Consider the following 25,000-nt stretch of genomic DNA (forward strand, 5'->3'; position numbering starts at 1 on the left):
ACTCACATAGTAACAGGTTACACAGAGTACAGTAAAATTACAGTGTATACACCTTGAATGTAGGATGATGTCAAAGTAATATTTACATGCTTGCTGACTTTTCATTACATATTTTTTGGTTGATTGGTCTCATCTTACTTGTACTTGGCAAATACTTTGTTGCGCATGTTTAATTCACGTGCAAAATAATTTTGACAGTGACAAAGCAGCTATGTCGTGTCATTTTTATTTATGCACGTCGAATCATCAAATCGACAACCTAAATGCACAAAATAAACCGAAAATCCTATTGAAAAGTATAATCTGGTTTAACTTTCATCAGCTCAAAATGAAAATATCAACTTTGTTCGTTTTTGTGAGCATCTGGTAAAAATACATAAACGCTCCGACTCCGAAATTCTGTTAACTTCTCATTGGGCTTTGCACATTTTAACGCCAGGGATATAAAAATGAGTTATTGGGACAGGAATCCCTGCTGAGAAAGGGCAAGTAACAGGAAAAAAAAAAGAAAAAAAAGGCACAACTGAGTCATTGAATAATCCCTCCCGGTCCTGCTCTCAGGGCGGCCGTAAAGTCCCGCCAAATGAAAAGAAAGTCACAATAAATGGCTGCGCCTAATTACGAGGTCTTCTATTACCACTAAAGGTGCAAACCTATAAAATATAGGCACATAAAGTCTAATTAACCATAGCTCCGGTTCTCTAATCCAAACGCGCTTGGTTATGACAAATACTTAACTCGCGCTCTCATAATATAAAATGATTTACCGAACGAAAAAAGTTGCGCCGCACGCAGAGATTGCGAGAGGAGCAATTGCTTTTGCAAAAAAAATATAATCGAAAAACACACTTTAAAGCCATTTGACTCCGTTAAAGTGAAGAGCCAACATAATTGTGGCAGCCATTCGTGTCACGGCTGTGTCAGCACGGAAAAGCATGTCCCAATCCCCACCGCCTCAGTGCCTCCCGCGCTTAACCTTTGTCTACAAATAAGGCACCGCTCTCCATTGAGCTCATTTTGCACCTCGCTGAATTTTGCGCCGCCTAATCTGACTTGATTACATCCAGCTCGTGTCGAAGCCCGAACCGACGTACGGGAGATCAGATTCGAATCAATACGATCGCTGAAGTACGGCCCCGGGCCATCAGATAAGCACGGCGAGTATTAAACGCAAAGACGAATGAATTATGAGTGCGTTATTATAGCGCTCTCGCTTCCGAAACGTTGATTTATCGCTACGCGACACGGGACGATCGTTCATCCGAGTATTTAGCCCGATCTACATTTCCAATGCCTTTTTTTCGGTCGGTAAAAATAGCAGCGCTGCCTTTAAAACCCGGACCAAGCAAACTTATCACACAAAAATGGCTTTTTAAATACCCTCATAAATATTCACAGACTTAATGGGTAGCTCAGGGTTATGAATGTGGCAACAACAGACAAAATTGCCACCACCGCAGAAGTAATAAGCAACTAGCCCGTAGCTGTTCCTGAGAGAGAATAGTTTTAATATCAGCACGGCGCGTACAAAAATAACCTTTAACCTTAAGTTGAGCTGTATACGTTTGGAGCGACTATATGGAAAATAAGTGCGATGTGAAACTCTTTTTTCAGACAACAGACGGTTTGAGTCAACAAGGCAACGCGCCATCACTCAAGGGTATTCAAAAAAGAATTCATATTTTATTCCCTGACGTATTACAACACTCCAGAGTTGGTCCGATGCATGATTGTCTTCTCGTTTAACAGGAGATGCTCGTATGGTTAAGCAGCCACGCGTATCGTTTTCCCATAAAATCAGTAAATTAGTGGAAAAACCATACGCTCGAGAATGACCGTATTGTGTAAAAATCGCATTTCCGCTCATCGCAGCTGAACGGTGTTCAGTCACGTGCAGGACGGTGAGGGTAAAGACAATAGAAAGAGGGCAAAAATCGGAGAAACGTGAAGCAACTATGACTCCAACAAAGGGAAAAAGATGTTGTGTCATCCGGGAACGATGGCGCCCTAACCAAACCGTCGCGGATTCGTCGATGTAGGCCATATGATAAACGCTCAAAATGTTTGGAGAGGCTGCATTGTTGTTGTTTATTTTCTCTGTGGTGTTGCTATTGTGCGGATTCGTATCTGCACTCCACGGGTTCCTGTGCTCCGCCACATGGTGGAGATGTAGAGGGTGTCAAAATCCAGCAAAGATTCGAGGCCGAGAATTAAGCTGAAATCGCATAGCAGTGGAGCATCAAAGTACGTGAAGATATAAAATGACACGTAACCCTAAGCAGCAGGGGGCGCAGTAGCTGAATGCCCTCATTAACGATGACAATTAAATGAGATGAACTCACATGTTTGCATGATAAAGACCAATCTGACTGTGGATTTTGCACTAAAAGGCACACCGAGAATGATACAAGAACTGTGCTTCATAAATGAAAACCATGACTATGTACATGCAATAAACCGCAGGGTTGAATTTTAAACGATGCATCACAATATAGTTAACTAATATGTAATTACACGCTAACTACATTTATAACGCTCGTTAATTACAACGCAACTGCTCAAAAAGTGTGACTCGCATAGGACTTTTAAATCACAATCATCTAATCAAACAATAACCTGCAGTTTAAAGTAGCTGGAAGAAGTGGCACAAACTGCCCTTTGTTTCTTTTATGTAGTTTCAACCCATAATTCAACGCAGTTCACCAAAACAGCGATGCCGTAATTAAACTTTCTCCCAATCATCTTTTACGAACGCATCTATATACACAGAAGAGCAGTCACGGCAGAAGTCAGCACTGCGAACCCCGGCGAGCTGCCTTGCCGAGACAGCGTTGCCGGACATCGCGGGCGCTCGGCGAATGCGCGCCAGGGACGCGTCTACGATGCCCCAAAACGCCGCGAAGGCAGGCGGCTCTCCGGGGTCTGAGACGCGGCCGCTATCATGCGTCATAACGGGTTGCGCTCGTATTTCGGAATGCGACCACGTCGGAACGGAGCGCATGACAAAGACATTTCATTCAGCGAAACGAACGCACGTAAACACATAAAGCCCGCAGACGTACCACTGCTGCTCCAGCTCCCAGTCCCTGAAGAAGTCAAACTCGAATAGGTCCATGTTCGGGGTGTTTCAGTGAGGTGCCGGTGGCCGCATATGCGGGAACGGTGTGTGTGTCTGCCTCACTGACGCGCGGCGCAGCTCGCACTGCCGCTGCCTCTCTCCGCTCAGCGACACGCAGCCCTGCGGAAGGCGGAGTCAGGGCTCGCTGGAGGCGGTCACTCGCTCTGAAAAGACCGGCGCAGCACTTTGAACCGGAGCAGCTCCACCTGTGTCCAGCGCGCATCACCTGTGAACACACGGTCCAGAGGCTTGGATCCCGTTTTAATGCCAGTCAAAACGGAATTAATTATTTGAAAATATTCCTTGTGTTGTGCAGTATTTATAATGAAAAATGTCAGGTGTTTTTTAGTTTTTAATAAATAATAATAAAAAAAAAAAAAAAAAATAATAATAATAATAAATAGTAATATAATAATAATAATAATAATAATATCAATAACAATAAAAGCAAATAGACACGTTTAACGTAATATTGTTTATTATTAATACTAATAATAATAATTATAATAATTACTACAAAATATTGTTAACATCATTATTCATCAAAATGTAATTTGATTAAAGTAGTAATGCTGAAATAATAAATGCAAACATACAAATTTGTTCAAAGTGTACTTTGTTACACATTACATGTACTTATTATAATAACAATAAATTATGCATAGTTACACACGTAATCCTAAAACAAACCATAATCCCAACTCTAACTATATATTACCTACATGTAGGTCATTAATATTAGTTAATAGTAAAATGTGTAATAAAACTGTAGCAAGGACAACTTAAAATAAGTACATCTCAAAAAATTTGAATATCGTGATAAATGTTTTTTGCAAACTTTTTTTTTTTTAAAAAGTGAAACTTTCATGTATATTCATTGCATGTAAAGTAAAACATTTTAAAAGTTTTTGTTTGTTTTCATTTTGATGATAGGAGTCCAAATACAGCATCTCAAAATATTTGAATATTTATATTTGAGTTTTATTAAATGACCATCCCTACAGTAGAAATTCAGAGCACCTGTTGTTGTTTAATGCCGCAATGACGAGGAAGACTGCTGTCTTGGAAATGGTTCAGAAGATAATCGCTCTCCACAAAGAGGTTAAGTCTTAAGTGCTGTATCAAAGCATATTAGATGCAAAGTTTACCGGAAGGAAGAAATTGGGTGGAAAAAGGTGTTCGAGCAACAGAGATGACCTCAAGCTTGAGAAGACCGCCTAGCAAAGCTGATTCGAACACCTGGGAGAGCTTCACAAAGGGTGGAATGAAGCTGGAGTCGGTGCATCAAGACTCTCATCATCGTCCAATTGAATATTATTAAGCTAATTTTATACATTATATATTATGAATTATGTATAATACACATACATATATTAAATTTAGAATAATCAATAATTAAAGAATGCTTAAACTGGGTAACTACAAAATTATAAGTAACTTTCATTATACAAATTATCCAGCACAAATGCCTCATTTTAATGTCTACAATGTTATATAAAAAAGCTATTATAGCCCAAATCTAAAAGGACTACAAAAACTCAGATTTTTGTATGGGCAGGATGTCATATCAGCATTTTCTCCAAACACCGATGACTGCTGATTGTTGAACTTCCAACAAATCAAGTTTTAAAAATCGCAGCCGTAACCCACGTTGCGCCTCTGAAGCCGGCGGTAGAAGAGAAACGCTCTGCAGATACATTCACATCCACGATAGACACGTTACACAGAAGAACACGCCGTCGGAAACGTGCCTCTCTGCATCATCCCTCCACACGAATGTTCGGCAACGAGTAATAAAGCGCATGTTTTTCCCCGAAAACAAGCCACGAGACAGACCCGCATATGTTTGTTGCTGACATTACGACGATTTGGCGAGAGCCGTACGGTGATCGCGTTCCAAGCGGCGCAGCGCCACAACACATTTCACTTTTTGCATACTTCGCCCGGGGACGCCCTCTCGAAACTCATCGCGGAGCCTTCCGACCGATATTAATCTTACCTTGAAATAACACGGCGGGAGAGGAGAAATAAATTTGGGAGCCAGAATGGCTTTCCGGATGTTATACGAATGAACGCTTCGCTGATGGATTTCACAACGGTCAGAAGATGCCACCGTGTCTGACAATAGCTCACACCGATACAATACACTTTACGCCCTTAACGTCCGCGTTTTACTAGCAGCGCCGTAAAAGCTGAAAAGATGAGTCGGCCTATAGCCGTCCCGATCGCTCATTGTAAATAAAAGTAATATTTATTTTGCGTCGAAAAAGCCGAGTGAACCTGACGGCGCATTCAGCCTCTATTTTTGTCAATAATTTACTTCAATAAACTCCCTTTACGAGGTCGCCTCTCCTGAACTCGATAACATTTTCATATTAACCTGCATATAAAGGATCCACGGGGCGACGACGCCGAAGCTTATCGTAGCAGCGCGAGAAGTGCAATAGGGCGGTTTAGAGAGGCTATTTCAGGATCTAGGCTAGTGTGTGAGCGAACAGGTCGAAGATTTCCAGGTGAAATGGTACTTTTGAGCGAGAACGGATTACGGGGTCTGTGAAGCCCCCGGGGCACCGGCTCTCTCGTTCACAGTTGTGAGATGAAATGTTCGAATAACAGGAAACTACATTGAAAAAAAAAAGGGCTAAACTTAGCGTGTATATAGTATTGTTGCAAAAGAGACAACAATGTGACCCGGATAAAGCAGAGAGTCGGTGCTCTATATCATATGCATGCGTTTCTATAATCTATATTTTGTCCTCGCAGTTTGTTTCTAGGTCCAGTGTTGGGGAGTAACCGGTTGCATGTAATGGAATTACGTCATTTAATTAGAAAATAAAAGTAAGGGTAATTAGTTACAGTCGATTCAGTTCATATTGAATTTTAGAAAAGTAAAAAAAATACATAAAATCATACTTTAATGAATTAATTGAAAAGTTACACTACTTATTACATTTTAAGTAGGGTAACTTGTAATCTATTACATTTACAAAGTAACTTTCCCAACACTTTGCACTCATGTTGCGTGCCCATAAAATAAGGTTGAACTGATATAATCTTTAATATCTTTAGGAACATTTTAATTAATATTTTAAAGGTTTGGGATAAATTAATGGATATATTAATGATTTAAAAAAAAAAAGAAATATTCTCACAATTCAAATTCCCCCTCAAATTGTGCAGCCCTAAAATTAATTACAATGAAATCTATTATTATTATAGATATGTCCACTTCTGAAATGACATAATACAATTAAAATGATGAATTACATTTTTAATCAATTATTTAATGAATCTCTTATACAAACCATCACAACAGCGAAAACAATAATATGATTTACATTAACTTTTTTTTTTTGTATTTCAAATATCATTCATTTATTTAAAAACAGCAAAAAATGTGACATCAGGGCAAAAGTAAACAGCATGCAAACAGCACTGATTTCTGAACGTAGTGTCACTCTATAATACTTGTCAAAGCAGATCAGAATGATTTCATTTCATTGCTGAAACTCCCGATTGCGTGTCGGCCTAATAACGAATTTTATCACTGCTCACCGAATGCCCAAAGGACGAGGAAACGCTACAAACCACCGTTTCTTGAACCAACATTTCACTAATGATGAGTAATTTGTTCCTTCTCAAGCGTCGCGGCTCATCTTTAGTGCGCGAAAGACTTAAAAAGCACACGATATCTGATTGATTACGGTTCAGTGAGAAACGCTGCTCGCAATTGTTTATAAAAGAAACGGGCTTTTGACCGCCGACGTGAACATCCCGCCCGGTCGGGCCACGTCTCAAGTGTTAAAACGGTGAAAATAGCCTCTGGCAGCTGCCGTGATAAATGACTTGAGAAATACTTCATCATAACAGCCAAGGCCACACGACTGGCACCTCATCCCGTTTAATCTCGCTGAGATGAATAAGAGAGTCATTACAGCTGTGCTGATACGGTCTAAAGGGGATCGCCTCCTAATTATACCACTGTAATTTCTGAGTTAATTATCTCCTGCCTACTGTCCAATTCAAACTTTCTACTGTAGTTGGGTCATCCCTTTTATTTGCAAGTCCTCTGTCATATATTGTTTTAACACATTGGATCATTTTTGCAGTTTTTCTGTTTTACATATTCTGAATTTTCATAATTTTTTGAGTGTGCATTTGTTGGTGCATGTAGAAGGGTTGTCAAATGATTAAATTGCAATATATTCATTTATTTTTTATATATACACACACACGTGTTTGTTTTCAAGTTTTGAATTCACATGCATGCTCATAATTTTTTAATATTTATCAGATTTGACTAGCATGCCGTATGCTTATTAAACCAGGGAAATGCACCAAAAAAAAAAAAAAAAATGCAAGACCTGCAATAAAATGTATTAACATTAATATACAATCCCATTTTATTAACCAGTGTCTTTGCTGCTGATAATCAAGTTCAACCGTACTAATTAGCAAAAATTACATAAACTAACAATTATGCTTCATTGTTTTTAAATTGCTTATTGAACCTTCAGTACAAATGTGAATTTATTTTTCCTCCAGCCTGAGGTTTATTCATTTAAACGTGTGTGTGAAAGGGCTTTTACATTCGCTATGCATTGAACTTCTTATATTAAAAAAAAAAAAAAAAAAAAACACAAATCAAGCTCTGCTCATAATTAAAAAAGTAATGCAAAAGTAACATTACTTTCCATAAAAAAAAAAGTAACGTAATTAGTTACTTTTTTAAGGGGATAATGCAATATTGTAATGAATTACATTTAAAAGTAACTTTCCCCAACACTGTATATGTAGCGGAAGCAGGCTCACACAGGATGTAGGTAAAACGTTCACAAGGTTTATATATAGAAAAGCATGAAACGTACTTGGCAGAAGGAACGGGTAAGTATACTGAACGCAGATAGTCTGAGGCAGGAAACACAGCAACACTGAACTCAGTTCTTATCATTTCCAGGATTAGTTGATGCAGAGAAGACGATGGAGATCCGGGAGACACACACACATAGACAGAGTCACAGGGGACAGCGGGGTCTTTCACAGGACAGAGAGAGAGAAGGTCCAGTTCACCGATGCAAGCTCAGACACTGAGTGAACTGTGGTGTGTGCTTAAATAGTGCAAGTGCTGATTGGCTGATTAGGTGCAGGTGTGACTGATTAGTACTCTGTAGAGATGGATCGCTGTGATTGGGTGGTGGCAGAACCTGGCAGATCCGTGACAGTACACATATATATACTAGTGCTGTCAAAATTAACGTTTTTGTTCACATTATATATGTATGTATAATGTGTACATTTATTAAATATACATACACATGTAAATATTTCAGAATTTTTTTTACATTTTAAATACATTTGTAAATCAATGCAAATGTATTCATGTATGTATTATATATACATAATAATTATATGTATATATATATTTGATCATGTGTTTTCAAGTTTATTTTTTTGTTTTTTGATATTTATTATCAGATTTAATGTCTGCACAAACAAATGGTTTAGTACTTTAGTACTTTGGAAACCATGATTACGCAACATCTCATTCTAAGAACTGTTCTGAGGTGCATCCAAAGAACAGCTGCTTCACACTCTGGGTTTTCTCACTCCGGTAAAAAGGTGAAATGTGCAAGATTATTTTAATTTGGTGGTGCAAAGTACACTTTTTGAAAGAGCATATCTGATATTCCATTACAGACACAGACATTGTGTAAAATGTGGGTATATTCTTCATACAAAGCTATTTTATGAAGTAAAATGAGTCTTATTGTCTACTTTCATGTTGCTTTTGACAGCTCCTGCAATGCAAGCCTTCATTATCTGGAAAAGAGCAGCATGAACTTTCTTCAAAACATCCTGTGCATTTAAAAGAACAAAGCAAGTATGGGTTTGGAACATTTGAGGGTGAATTAATGACAGAATTATAATTTTGAGGAGAACTATTCCTTCCCGAACTGCAGTTTCAGGGCTTGAACAAAAGGCACAATGGCTCAGACGCATTTATTTGATGACTTCCCTTGTAACAATAACCCGGACACTTTAAAGCGGATCTCCTATGAGTTCATTGATAATTGGCAGGCGCACTGGCAGCAGGGCACTGCCACATCAACAGCTCGACAGCACTCCTGCCTGCTGACTGACAGATGTTAATTAGCCCCTTTTGTAAACTGCTGCTACGCTCAGTCTGAAACCATTTCCCTTTTTCTCCTTTTCTCTCTAACGCGAGATGATAATAGATTTATTCAAAAATCCACAATCCGTCAGCAGAGTCAGGTGAATCACCTTGATATCTATACACCTCTGAGTGTCAAAAGTTTAGACCGGTCGACTGATTTGACCCAATCACCAGCTGTTCAAACTTTAATGGTAAAAAATTAAGAGATTCAGAAACCTTTTTGGTTATTTCCAATTTAGCCTATGTGAAAAAGGGTATCTTTGCTTTCAGAATGTGACATACTTTAGTATTATTTAATAATACTAAACTCTGTAAAGGTGCATGGGTCGCATGAGAGTCTTTCATAACATGCAGACTTGACGCGCTACATGTAAACGATATTCTTTGTTGTATGTTCCTGTCAAAATAATGGAATTCCTTTGGAATTCTTCAGCGTTTAAGAAATGCCAGTTCTCTGGTAGTGGGCAGAGCTAATGCGCAAAAGACAATCTTATTGGCTCCTGCTCACCTATTATCTTTAGAAGCACTTAATGATAAACAAGCACCACCAGCAGTTCTATATATGCATTCATACTTGGTAATTCTGATTACTAAAGTTCTATTGTCATATAAGGTTAATACTATTTACTTATTGTAGCAATTACAAATAACTAGGCAATAACCCTGAATTTACCCTTAAAACTAACCCTACCCCATGTAGTTTGTAAATACATTGTTAGTACATTCAAGTACGTGTACTGTAAAATAAAGTGCAACCAACCACATATTAATGTCTTATTCCACTGCACACCTTAACTTAACCCCTTCAAAAAAAACCCCTCAAAATCCTTTTTGAAAACATGTCTGTCATTGGTTGAATAAACGTATAGCCCCACCCTGAGAAAGTGTCATAATAAAGTGCATATTAAACCGGCATTTTGTAAAGAATGGTTATATCTTGATTTCTAATAACTAATAACTATATTTATTAATTTATATTTATTAACTTTTATTAATTCACAACTAGATGTCAACTACCAGTGATGAGAGTAGTAATAGACTGTTAGAGTCAGGATTAGTATAATAAATTAAAGTAAACCATCAAAAAAGGAAAAAAGTTAAGGTCAGAAGAATCAGAAATTTTGCGTATGCATTTTTCATGATATGTGAAAGTATAAGAACGGAAGGTCCATTTCGGAGCTAGTGAATTCTCTGTGGAGAGTGATTACTTCTCATGGAGAAGTGCAATGGGTTTCTGCTGCAATGTTCTCTAGTGTTCTCCATGCAGCCTCATATGTATACTTCTGATCAAGCAAAAATAGCATATATTATCTCTCTGTTGTCAGGTGTTGCTCTACAGTGGGCTGAGATGCTCTAGAATCAAGCACATATCTCACTTTAAAGAGGTTTTCGGCTGTTCATATATATGTGCTTCAGTGGGAGAACAGCTGTATCACCTCATTCAAGGAACCCAGACAATCCAAGAATATTCACTTAATTTCTGTATGCTCAAAACAAGCAAGCATATCGGTTAGGATTAGAACCTCATCTCCATTTGCAACTGGCTGCATATGACGACACCGTGAGATTAGAAGAATTTATTCTACTATCGATCCGCTGTTCCTTCCGCATGCACTCTTGCTATTCAACACATGTAACCCATTCACCCGTACTCCTCTACCATCCAGAAACTTCCAGCCCTCTAGAACCAAACCCAGAACCCATGATTCTTGACTCTGGAAGGCTATCTACGGCTGAGCAGCAGTGGAAGCTGACCTGGGGTATATACTTGTATTGTGGAGAGAGTGAGTATATGCATCTTACATGCCCCATATGTCCTTAAAGCGCTTTAATGAGTGTTATTCAATCTACCTTTGAAAGAATGTTTCCACTCACAACCAGTGTAACGCTTACTCCCTTTGATTCCTCTGTTTCAATCACAGCCCTTCTCGACTCCGCGCCCTCTCCAGGACTCTCTGTTGCGAATTTAAGCTACCGACCTCTACAACTCAGGCCAACTACCAAATTTACTTGATAACTGGGAAACCTTTGTGCAGAAGACAGGTTCGATATCGAGCTGGACCTTTCTGGTTGAGAGTTGGAATCCCGCATGAAGAAGAAATGAAGGTATTGGTTCTAGAGAACTCCACCATGGATTTCATCTTAGGGCACCCGTGGTTGGTAAAGCATGATACCATTCTCTCTTGGGCTCGGGAGAAGTCCTGAAGTGGGGTAAGGACAGAAAGCTTCTTCTTTGTGGCAAAGAAGGACATAGGCTTGCGGCCATGCATCGATTACCGGGCTCATAACAACATCACCGTAAATTCAGGTACCCACTTTCCCTCGTCCCCGCCGCACTCAAAAACCTCAGAGGAGTGAAGATATTCATCAAGTTGGACCTCTGCAGCGCATCAACCTCGTCAGAATATGGGAGGGGGATGAATGGAAGACAGCTTTCGTGAACACTACTGACCACTACAAATATATGGTCATGCCCTATGATCTAATCAACTCTGTATTCCAAGACTTCATGCACAAGGTCCTCCGGAACTCCTTCATAAACTATGCAAATATCAACTCATGTGAATACCTTCCTCAAAGTCAAGAAGTGTACTTTCCATCAGATATCTTAGGATTTATTATAGATCAACAAGGTGTGCAGATGGACAAGGGGAAGGTGCAAGCCATCACTTCCTGGCCATAACCTGACTCAATCAAGGAACCAATGGCGATTTCTCGGATTTGACCATTTCTATCATCGAGTCTACAGCTCCATCACCAGTCCACACACCATGCTCCTTAAAGATAAGCCCAAGACTCTGTCCTGGTCCCCAGAAGCCGCAGAAGCCTTTGCCACCCTCAAACAAGCCTTTATTAGTGCTCCTCTCCTAGTGCATCCCAACCCTGAGCAACCATTCATTGTCAAAATTGAAGCTACCTCCACAGGATTAGGAGCCGTACTCTCCGAGTAGCAGGCGAAGCCACCTCCGTGTGCCTGCTTCTTGCTGAAGTTAAGCCTGGCGGAAAAGAATTATGACATGTGCAACAGAGAGCTATAGGCCATCAAGCTCGCCCGTGAGGAGTGGAGAAATTGTTTGGAGGCAGCAGCTCATCTATTTCAGGTATTAACAGACCACAAGAACCTGTAATACCTCAGTGAAGCCAAAAGACTCAATCCACGCCAAGCTCGCTGTGCTTTGTTCTTTACAAGGTTTGATCTTACTAATTCCTATAGATCTAGATCCAATAATGTTAAGGTTGATGTCTCGTCTATACACCTCTGATGAAGTTCTTGAAGAACCTGTGAATGGTTTACCATCTACCCCGGACTCTACACACTCCACTCACACCTAGTACTGTAATGCATCAGCCAGGCTCTCTCACCAACCAACCACAGCCAAGCTCCCCCACCAGCCATCCATAACGTTCATAATATCCCAAATTCTGATCAGCCACACCTGCAAATAATCATCACCTCATCAAGCACCTGCATTTAAGCACACACCACAGATCCCTCAGTGTCCGGTCTCGTTCCGGGCGAAGTGGACTCATCCTAACACTTTATTGAGTTAAGCCAGCTTATATCTACCTTGAAACTTACCTCTTGTGTTATCTTCCAGTTCCAGTTCCCCCCATGAGTCTTCCAGTCATCCTTATATTGAGTGGTGTGTGCTCCATTCAGCTCCATGCTCAGTCTTCAGCTGTAGTCATCCTGTCAAAGTGAAACATTCAAGCTAACGACCAACCATTCAAGTCAAACTAGCTTCTGGACTGTTCACCCCCCTTCACAAGGACTTCCGGAACAAACGCGAGGATGTATTTATTTTTTAACATACAAAAATTTTGGACACAGTTTGCAGTGATATAATTAGATATTAAGCATAAGTCGATTATTACTCTAATGACTGTTGACATGTTGCAAAGAGTCTGGACATATTTTATCATCCCAAAAAAATACATCAGTTTTTAGATTATATAATTTTAAAACGTAATTTCCTGGCTAATCCATCTTTTTGTTTTATATATTCATGAATCTTTCATGGTTTGCATGGTGCTATTGTTCTCTTCGAAACTAAAGGAGTTTGATTGAATGAGTTCTTGAGTCATTTTCATTTATATTCCCTGTAGATTCTGCATATCTCCTGTTTCCTTCTCCTGCTCTTAGACAGCAGCCATCCAGAACGTTTGAACAGTGGGGGAAAAAAAAAAGAAAAAAAGAAAAAGAAGTGAGAAAAGGGGGGGAGGGGGTGTGCTATAATGCAGTGCACAAAACCAAAATGCCTGTGGCTAATTTCAGCAGTAAAATCTCTTTGGCACTGATAGGTTTCTCAATACTGCTTTTGTGCTTTCAAAGCTTCAATTGATCTGGAAAAAAGGAGAGAGGGTGTTTTTTGCTAATTGCAAAAGTGTCAAAGAAGAAAAGCTCTTATGTGAATAAACAAAGCGGCATGAAATGCAAATTAACATTGTTGTAAAGTCATCACTCTTTTATGATCAACCTAAAATCCAACTCAAAGTCTAAAGAACCAACAATGCCATATCAATGGCACATGCAATAATTACAGTGTTCGTGTAAATATTGGGAAAACTATGATTATCACATTTTCTGAAGCAAATTTCACTGGTGCTTGTGCTAGATTGCTCTGTGATGGTGTGGATAGCAAACGTATGCTATTGTATTGCATAGATGCGCATCTGTATCTGCAGATAAGGATTTTTTCATACAGGCAACATTATTCTATGCATTATTACATTCTGAGCTTTAAGTTCATTCATTTTGTAAAGCACATTCAAAACAGCAAATGAACCTGATTAGAAAGGGTTAAACAGCAATTTTACCAATGCTATTTAAGCTCGACTGATAGTAGCGAAATGTGGATTATCACAAAATTACTTACAATAACAAAACAAAAAAAAAAAAGCGAGGGTCTCAAAATTAAACTAAATGGAGTCAATTTGTAAAATGCAAAAAATAAACAACAACAACAACAATAAAATTCTATCAACATTACATCTCAAGTTTTTGTCAAATAAGCTTAACACGTATTGGACGCACAAGTTTCCTTTGCTATTGTTCTTGTACGACATAGAGACTTCTAAAAGAAATAATGGAATAAGTTCTCCATCCTGCCAGCCCTGGACTACAGAAACTGGCAGGAGACGGATCACTCAACTGTCTTCACTCACTAGTAGTCACTGCATCAAGGGGTTCTGCACGTGCACACTGTTATTCGTAACTGTGCAGAGTTGCTGGGCCCAGCCACATCCTGTTGCCAAAGGTCACTGTCGCTCAAGTTGTCAGCTCTCACAGAAAATTAATGATTTCAGGTCATTTTATTTCTGCGAGTGTACGCAATAAAATAGTGACTGCTTCCTTTAATAAACATCGACAATACACCCTATAAAAAATGGCAATGGAAAATACACTCTTCCTCAAACCGCACAAAGATGTATTTTCTTTGTTCGAAGACATTTATCTTTTAGCATTAAATCAAATGCTCAACAATGGATCGTCTGCAGTGAATGGGTCCCGTCGGAATGAAAGTCCAAACAGCTGATAAAAACATCGCTCTCTTAACTAGTTGTTTATTAGCATGCGTATTACTATTAGCATGCATATTAAACATTTATTAGTAGTAATTAAGCACATATTAATCCCTTATTCTACATGACATTATAATCCTACCCAATACCTAAACTTAACAATTACTTTACTATTAATAAGCAGCAAATGAACAATTTATTGAGGGAAAAGTCATATAGTTAATAGTGAATACCTGTACCCTATTCCAGCATTAAAGTAATCCACACCACTTAGTCCATCAGTTAATAATCAGCGCATAATCAATAATAACACTTACTACGGTCCACAGACATTTCCATACCTGTTTTCGACTGCTTTTGCTTGTGAACGTTGCATATTTTTCTCCTGATTCAGACAAAATGACATTTTTACTGGAGAAAGCAATATTGTATTTTAGTAAGAAGCAATTGCTGGAAGGTTGCGGATAGGATTCTTACAAACACAGCTTTTACTGATTGACTAGAGTGATGCGGATTACTTATGAATTATTGTAACGCTTTTACCAATCTGTTTACGACGGCACCCATTTACTGCGGATGATCCATCGGCGAGCAAGCGATGTAACGCTAAAAGACAAATAGTCAGTTTTCAGCAAGTTTTAATTTTTAGGCGAACTGTTCTTATAAATATCCCATATGTGTTTAACATCGCGAGATCCAGCGTATACAAATCACCTGAATGCTATAAAAAAAACTATACGACAGATCAAGGTTGACAAACGTCGCCAAGACTGTCACGCTTCTATGCGAACAAGCTCAAACGAACAAAACAAAAATCTGAATAATCCTTCCGAAGTGGCATTCGAAACAAGAGAACAGCGAAAACCGTCGTCGAAAACCTCCGCGTTTGTGCTTTTGACAATGACATGTGCATTATGAGTGTATACAGATGCAATCTCGACTCTATTGAGAAACATCAATTATTCCGCGGCGGTGTCGGTTCGAAAGGCAGCGCTTTATATCTGCCAGCCTTTCATTCCAGGCATCATCTGTTTGTGCCGGGTGGGAGAAAGTTCTCTGGCAGAAATAATGACCAAATAGAAGCAGGTCTTTGAAGACAAGAATCAAAGAATTCCAGCCGCTGGATCGAGGGAATTGATAATGACAGTGTTTTTCGTCAGGGCAGTGAGATTAATCATAGACCGGGGTGGGGGGAGAGGGGATGGAGGGAAAGAAGAAAAGGAAAGAAGAAAAAAAACAGAGGCAAACATTTCTACCGATCCTAATTTTTGTGGCGTGGACTGACTGCTGAGCTCTATAGGTGCTGGTTTGTGGAGCAGGCTGGGAGCGAGCTCATTAACGCTTGTGTGGATGGATCAGAAGAGAGACTCGCTGCGTTCTCTCTTTCTTTAACGGCAGACTGAAAAAAGGCATCCACAAGATGGAAGACGGAGATGATAAAGGTTGCGCTGCTTTAACGGAGGCTCCTGGTTCCAATGTTTCGGGTGATCTATAGAAATGGCAGCGTGCAAAGTTAGTTTGATGTCACCTTGTCACGTTATTTTGCTTCGGGGGCCGTAAGAAATCACAACACTGCTGGAAATGCACTGGGGATTTTTGAATGTGTCTTACGGCGTATTCTTTTTTTTTTTTTCTGTTCTATTCTGCAACACGTATGTCAGTGATTATACGACATTTCTGTTCACCAAATTGCCTTTAAACACCGATTCTGGAAGAAACGCGCATTTGTTAAAGATCAAAAGCAATAATGCTTGTGTGACATGCTGTATCAGTATCAGGCAGGATTAATAATTAACCCCTTAAATAATTAACGGTATCGTGACGTTCTGATAATGTGAGCAAACAGGGTAACAATTTATTTTAAGGTGTCCTTGTTGCATATAATCAATAAAAACACTGATGCATGTAACCTTATGCCTAACCTTAACCATATAGTAAGTACATATGGTTAATCGGTACTTAAATGTATATTTATACTGTAACAAGGACACCTTAAAATAAAGTGTTATTTGCTCAGAATATCAAAAAAAAAAAATTAAATAAATAAAATATATATATATATATATATATATATATATATATATATATATATATATATATATATATATATATATATTATAATAATTAAAAATTATTTTTAAAAATTCTTGCTTGCTAAATTATTATATTCTATTCTATTCTGTGAAAAAAAATCTGAAAACCCTGTAAAATTGTATCTATTTGAAAAGACTCTTATGCTCTTTAAGTATAAAAAAGTCAAAAGGTACAGTAAAAACAGTGAATTGTGAAAAAGTGTGAAAATAATTTTTGAATTTAGATTTTCTGCATTTTTTTTATCAAGCATAATTTCTCTGGTCTTCTATTTTTTAAATATGACTAATGCACAAAACAGTTGCTTGATATATTTTTTAAACCATTATAAATTAAACACATCCTTGATGAATAAAATTATGAACGTGAAAAAAAAAGTATATCAGAATTTTATTCATTTTTTTTCTTTTTAACATCAAATTAATACCAATTAAATTATATATTTTTTTAATATTCGTACCGTAGACACCAAATGATAATTAGTTAAATATGAAATGAAACATAAACACTGCTCACTGCTTTTTACGACTGCCTTTCGGGATGACAGCATATGATCCAAGCAGCCTGTGATCCAGCAACGCGTCCCTCTGCCGGAGCGGATCTGATGGGCAGGACTCTCTGAGCTCAGAGTCCACGGACGGTGTGACCTTTTAGCGAGCGTAGGGGATAAAATAAACTGCCGTCAGTGGTAATGAGCCATCTGGACCTCTCATCCAGTCACCGTCCCACCTGAAGGCCCCATCAATCCGCTCCTCCGCTGTCGAGGACTGAAGGAAACATCTCATGCAGATCACCGTCCGACATCACCTGAGCAAAGAAGCTCCACCGCTCAGAGAAAGTGTTTACAGCATGACCTGATGGTGACTTCTATGCAATCTAGTTGTTTTATGGACGGTGTTTATTCAGTTTTAACATCAGAAAAATGCAAAACATGTAGATATCAATCTGCATGTGACGGACATCGGTTTGAAGGCATGCTTTGAAAGCATCTAAGCCCATACAAAAGACCACACTGGAAGCGACCAGACTGCTTTTAGTGTAACCTATACAAATATTATTACACAGGGTTTCTCTCTTTCAGAAATAAAATGCCACAATGAGCTCTTTTACACGCTTTGATGAGTTTGTATTTATCCATTGTGATATATGGGGTTAATAATGTGTCTGGCGTGCTGATTTTGGTCAGACACACAGTGCTCTCTGCTGGAACTGACAGGAACTTTACGCTTACTGCCCGAGGCGATGGTTTTTAGGGTTGGCGAGAGGTGGGGAGCATTTTACCTAGAACATGAACCTTCAGCGCTCAGCTCTTTACAAAGAAGACGCTAGATGTGCACAAAGCCTGTGGCTTACATTAAAGTAAATATTAATAATAAACAAGCATTAAATTAATGTGATAGTCATGAAACATATTGTGAAATTGCTGCTTTCAGTTTTAATGAATTTTAAAATGTAATTGATTCCTATTTTATATTAATTGTAATAAATAATTGTTTAAATCTGCATCTTAAAAATGGTAACTGTTAACTTTTTACGATGGCACCCCTCAAAATAAAGCATTGTAGAAACGAGAAACAAACATGCTTGTGTTTTTAAAAGCTGAGAGATGAACTAACTGAAATGATATTATTTCAAAGGGTTTTTTGATGAGGGTAACAGGGCTGATATGAAGTCAGGGGACACCTATAAAAGGCTTTACGTTTTTATAGGAGAATTTAATATGTGTGCCAGAAACATTGCTTAACAATGAGAATATTTAAAACAATATGCAATTATGATTTTTATATAATTTTGCGTATTGAAAGTCCCGCTGAAAAAGAAAATTCATAGTGAGGGATTTAAATTAAAATTATTTAAAGTTATATTTAAGTGACTTTTTATGTAATATTGATGAAAGCATACGTAGTATTGTAACGTTTTTAAATTGGAAATTTATTTATTGTTATATTATGGGTAGTTAACATATTAATGTGTCCTATCCTGTGACAGAAAAATAAAAAAATAATACAAATTAAAATAAAAATAAGCCAAAAGCACATCATAAAAATTCCTTTAAAATTCTGTAGAACGTTATATTGCTTTGTGAGTATCTGTTCTTTGCCATACCATTCAAACCAAATGCTTTTGGATTCATTAGCGTGAACTGTTGAGTAACACTTTGTGTGTGTGTGTGTGTGTGTGTGTGTGTGTGTGTGTGTGTGTGTGTGTGTGTGTGTGTGTGAGCTACAGTACATTAGAGGTTAAGTAACACAGCACACAAGCCATTCGACCCTCTATATATGACACTTATGCCGTGCTTTTTCTTCTCTTCAGGGCTTGACAGCCCGACGTTTTTAAAAGAGCACCTCGGAGTTTATTCTATTAAATCGCACATAAAGAAAGTCATACGGGTTTTGACTGTGTATTAAAGGAATACACTCGTATAACGATGGCCTTTAGACTCCTTCTATTCTATGCTGTGAGTAAACAGAAAGACTTGAATCTTGAAGGTCTGCTGACCATAAACGACACAAAGGTCCTGCACGAACCAAGAAAAACAACAACAAACACAGCCTGCGCGATGGCTTGTCACTTCTCACTTCTGTTTGGCTTTTTGCATCCTTGGACGCTGTCAAACGCAGCTCGCGCACACACACACACACACACACACACACACTGAACGGCATTGATTCGCTGCTCATTCAGAGTGATTCAGTGCCTGGTCTGGGAGTGACATTTCCCACAGACTGCTGCTTCTGACAGCCTGAGTGAAGAGAAGAAAAAAAGACAGGTGGAGCGGCTCTGACTTTATGTGTAGAGACAAAGATATGCCTCTTGGAAGCTTATCCATGTGTTGGGTTTTTACAGTAATTGGGTCAGGGAACTTCCTCAGAACAGTCGGTAAACTCAAATGATCGGTGTTTAATAGGTTCTTTCCATTAAGGGTTTACAAAAACCAAGCTCGGGTGAAATATCCTCAATAGGTTAAAGTAGATAAGCTGTTTTATTTATTATAATGTATATGAGACTTGCAGCCCTTTTACCAAAATGTAGATGTATCAGAAATTAGTTGCATTCCTCAGTTTTTTTTAAGCAAATGAACGAATGAATAACAAACACGGGAAAATGCATCGATGTTGTTTTTAATTAGTAAATTACAAACAACTTGCAGCGTCTTAATAAGCATCACCGCGAAACCAAAACGTCCTTAGCATACTATATCATATCGCGACATTAAATGAACCTTGACTAAACGTTGGTATAAAGACTGTGATTAAGAAGACCCTACTGAGAAGTCCTTTGAAGAGACGCGGGATGTATTTTTCACATCCAGTCTAAAGTATCAAATGTTTTATCAGGTTGTTAAACTGACCAGACGGGGTCATCAGTCAAATCTGCGAGACGGTTAAAGCCAGCAGGTGGCCTTTGCCGTTTACCGAAGTGCTCAAAATCCATCCCATCATTAAACGAACGCCTGCAAGAAGAGCTTAAGTGTCGGAACCGCAAGCTTTCTTGATCGGTGCAGGTCTTTAGAACGTCACCGTCCATGCCAGGCTCACTCCGGCAGGCACGAGGGGTTAAACTCACTTCCACTGATTGAGCAGTTCGCTTTGAGGTCTTGAACAAAGAATTAATTACAGCGACAGAAGTCTTTCGTGAGACTTTATATTTCCTGAAGCACTTTGGTGTGAACATTTGCTCAGAGACCTCAAACACCGCCAAGGACCCTGGTTTCAAATAATAAAAAAAAGTACCACATTCACTTGAATCTGTAAAGACTAACTTTTTTCTTCTCATTTGAAACATTTTAAATTATGGTCAAATAGTGCAACATAAGTAAAGCATCATTTCTTCAGAAAAAAATGTAATTGTAGCATACAATAAAAAAAACGGTATAACTGTAAAATAATTTAACATTATGTGCATTTGAACATATGGTCGAGTAGGCAAAGGATTTATAGCTTTTACCTTAAAAATGTGGAAGAGTAAAAGTAAAATTAAATAAAATGTTCAACCGTTTACCATTTTTTTAATTTATATGCGTTACGGGAGGAACAGAGTTCGGATTCATGTTCAAGGCTTTTTATTCAACGACATGGTCACAGAAAGGCATGGGTCAAACAATGGCAAACCGGTATGTCATAGACAAGACACAAGAGCGGTCCGGTAAACAAGAGAGGGCCAATCGACGGCAACCGCAATCCAGCAAGGCAAAAGAGACAGTTCATAAACAGAAAGTAGTCCAGGAGTAAACACAATCCAAATGGGGGGATGAAAGAAGAATACAAGATACACAGGCTAGAATCTAAACACTGAAAATAGGCTTGGCAAGGCTGGGATCAGACTAGGCAAAACTAGAAGAGACTTCGTAAAGTAGCTGAGCAGAGACAGTGATAATGCTAACAATACTCCGTTGGGAGTGAGAGGAAGGTCAATGCTTGAGTGGCGTGTGCTTGACTGGATACAGCTGCGTAACCAGGTGAGAGTGTGTAACTGAATGCAGGTGTAACCAATCTGCGCAATCGAGTATGGTAAATGAAGTTCAATAGTAGTGTAGTGCAAAGTCCATGTGGATATATTGTCACGAATCAGGGTGACCGGATTCGTGACAGTATGCTCGCATTAAAATATGAAACTTGCATTTAACATGTTTTTACTGTTTAATTAGACATTTTTTTTGTTTAACAGTAGCCTAAACAATGTAGTAGCCTAATGCATTATTTCTTATAATAAAAATTTATAAATATTTATTTAATATTTTTGCTATTGTTTCTTTACTTCATTATAGAAAACGATGTTAAACACACATATATACACACACACATATATATATATATATATATATATATATATATATATATATATATATATATATATATATATATATATATATATATATATACACTGTACATTACAACATTTTGTGTTCCATTTTATTTTTATATATATTTTTATTTATTCATTATTTATTTTAGTTATTTAAGTATTCGGTCATCTTTAAAGGAGAGGTAACTTTGATGATTTGTCTTGTGAATCAATGCAATACAGTACGTTTTGGGTAAAATTTCTAGCAACCGCATTCAACAACACATTCACACAGACTACACTCCACTTCCCCGAACACCATTGCTACACATAGTGAACGTATGATGGAGAACAATAACATAAACAACTACATTTACACCACGTGAACGTCTACATAAGGACAAGGACGTTTAAGCAGCGTTATTGTTTATCCTTCAGAGAGATAAGCTATCAGATCGCTCAGACGCACCGACGCGCCGCCTCATTAGGAGCAGAAGACTTCATACTCATCAAAATGCATTAGGAGACAAGCATCTGACACGGGCATTAAAACGGCTCTCGTGCAAATTGAATTTGACTACTCCGGTGAAGGGCCGTCTTGCTCGCGGGAGCACTTTGCTTTTGCAAGACTCTAGACTCTCTCTCTCTCTCTCTCTCTCTGGATGTCAGCATGGCCCATTTGTCTGGAGAAAATACAAAAATCAATAATTTAATTTCACTTTTCAATTAAGTGAACTAACAGAGGTTAGTCCCTGTGTTCTTTGACCACAAATTCCTCCCATGCCATCCGTCTGAATTAGCGCTCATTGAAAATAATGACCGGCTCCGCATGTCATGCATTATCTGGAAATGTAGGGCCCATAGGTAAGTAACATCGTTTGACTCGTGCTAATTAATACTATGTAGTAGATTTAATGGGCCTTCCTGTCTTTGTTTATCTGGTGATTTATTTCAGGTTAACGGGGCTCAGCGTTGTATTCCATTATCAATTTAATTACCGCTTCCAAAGACTTATAAATAATTTTTTTCATCACGGATGCGCGGTATTGACAGGCGTACCGAGGTCAATCATGTTACATTATTCACTTAATAGATCAGAGGCAACGGTGAATGATATTAATAGGGATAAGAAAGCTGCTCTAATGGAGTCTGTGAGGCAAATGCAGTTCAGATTATATTTCTAGACAAAAACCTTGAGCTGATTAAAAATATTGCAGTGACGGATGGCAGAAAAACTGCCTTTACAGAGTCAACCTCTTAAACTACAACAGAATTATCGATTGTGTTTTACATTTCGACACTGAACCATTTCAAGTGCGGACTACCAGAGACACCGGGAGACCAACGTTACGTGATATTTTTAGACCTTGTACTATTTGGTATGACTTGTCTAGACCGCAGTGACTGGTAAGTTTACAGTTGGGGTTATGGATAGGTAATTCAGGCAAATTCATTAATTATTTCACTTAATCATACTTTTTTTTTTACGAGTTGCCAAATTTGTATAAATGCATATGAATGATTTTGTAAAAGTGTGTATAAATAGAACGGCAGATAAATACGAAAACGTGGTATTGATAGCCAAAAAGGATTTGTATATGCTAAACGATGGGTTGGATTGGGGAAGCTGCTTTATATGTATGAGAAAATTGCGTATCGTGAGATATGTATGTCAAAGTCTACTTTTGCATATCAATATTGAGATAATCAAGATATCATTGCACCCGCGCATGGTATGCCAGCAAACTTCCTTGATTATTACGCCGGAGTGAGAGTACAGTTCCTAGCCATATCAGCCTAGAAAAAAATATACATATATTTTCCATCAGGTTTAGTACACAATATAACTACAGAAGAGTCAAGTTTTAAATAGGAAAAATATTGAAAATCTTTGGTCAATTTTTTAACGAGATGCTTCTGGTCTAATCAGACTCAATGATCTATGCTAAGCTACGCTAAAAGCACTATCGCCAGACCCAGAGGTTGGGATTCAAAAACGGTAAAACTATTACATTTACTTACAGCATTACAAAAGGAAAAAAAAAAAGCTCAAACAAGCTGTGTTAAATGAGCTAAATGTTTTCAGAAAAGAATTTGAAGTATATCTAACTGTTTAAAAAGTTGCCACAAGTTGGCTTTTTGACAAATTGCTTTATCCTTTTCTTGTAAGTGCTTGTAAATTAATTGCAAATTGTTGTCTGTCATTCATAGTAATCCATTACATTATGTTTTAGGTAATCTACGGATTACTTTTAACCTAACTTGCATAGATAAATAGTATAATTTAAATATAGCGTAATATAAATACATAACATAATTTAGTATCATACTGCTACAAAAATAGGGGAAAGGGGATTTTAACAACATGAAGTCCTTCAAATATTACACTATAAAGAAACTGCAGGGTGTATGTGAATTTAATTGAAAGCTAAAAATGAGCTAAATATTAAATAAAAAAAACTAACGAATAATTAAAATTACAACAATCAAAATAAAACTCCATAAACCAATGTCAGAAAGCCATCATGGTTAATTATTAACTTGTAATTTGAGTTAATTACGTGCCAGTAAGGAATAATGTGAATTTTATGTGTTTGAAAGAAAAAACCTAGGTATTTGGATTGCGCATTAATCATAGATTTACATTTATTCAATTATTTGACCCTTTTATCCAAAAAAGCACTAAATTTGATCAGTTCACGCATTCCCTGAATTGAACTGCACTGCTTACCGTCTGAAAAACAGAAAAGGCACAACGTAATAAAACGCACGACATATTCTAAGCATATCAAATTATGAGCCCAAGTTCAGCATCTACGATTGTTCCAGAACAATTGAATCAGTCACAATGAAGGCATCAACGCAGTATCTTGACAAGGAGTCTCCTAGCGTTCTTGTTTCGCTGTCATATAAAGAGCATTTTAAAGATGGAGAACAGATATTAAGTCTGTGACGTTAAACCCAGACTGATGGCGCTGGAGCGTGGTTTGACAGCAGCTCCGTGTGTGGCCCCTGAATCCCGCTCCAGCACACACACACACACACACACACACGAGTCCGACACGACTCTCACAAGCCAGGGGCAACACAGAAATGAGTCATGAGGGAACCCAGACAGACAGAGAGAGAGAGCGGCGGGGGCTGGACGCTTCAAAATCAGCATCGAAAAGACAAAGCGCTTGCTGCTCGTTACCGGCTGCATCTTTTTGTTGGAGCTGCAATATAAAACACGCCGTTCTTTACACTCCGTGCAAATAATGATGTCTGGTTGACCCATAAAACCACAGAGGGAACAGAACGGACCATTT

At 38.2% G+C, this 25,000-nt stretch overlaps 1 protein-coding gene across 1 annotated transcript in view; it reads right to left on the minus strand.

Annotated features, from left to right (window-relative positions):
- Positions 1–8,188, minus strand: part of aff2 (AF4/FMR2 family, member 2) — a 193,505-nt gene extending 185,317 nt beyond the window's left edge. The window contains 2 exon segments of the mRNA XM_043257772.1: positions 3,063–3,344; positions 7,987–8,188. Of these exon segments, the coding sequence (XP_043113707.1) occupies positions 3,063–3,115 (53 nt within the window). The 5' untranslated portion in view covers positions 3,116–3,344; positions 7,987–8,188.
- Positions 8,189–25,000: the final 16,812 nt, after the last annotated feature.

Source organism: Puntigrus tetrazona, chromosome 14, assembly GCF_018831695.1.
Source record: "Puntigrus tetrazona isolate hp1 chromosome 14, ASM1883169v1, whole genome shotgun sequence".
NCBI lineage: Eukaryota > Metazoa > Chordata > Actinopteri > Cypriniformes > Cyprinidae > Puntigrus > Puntigrus tetrazona.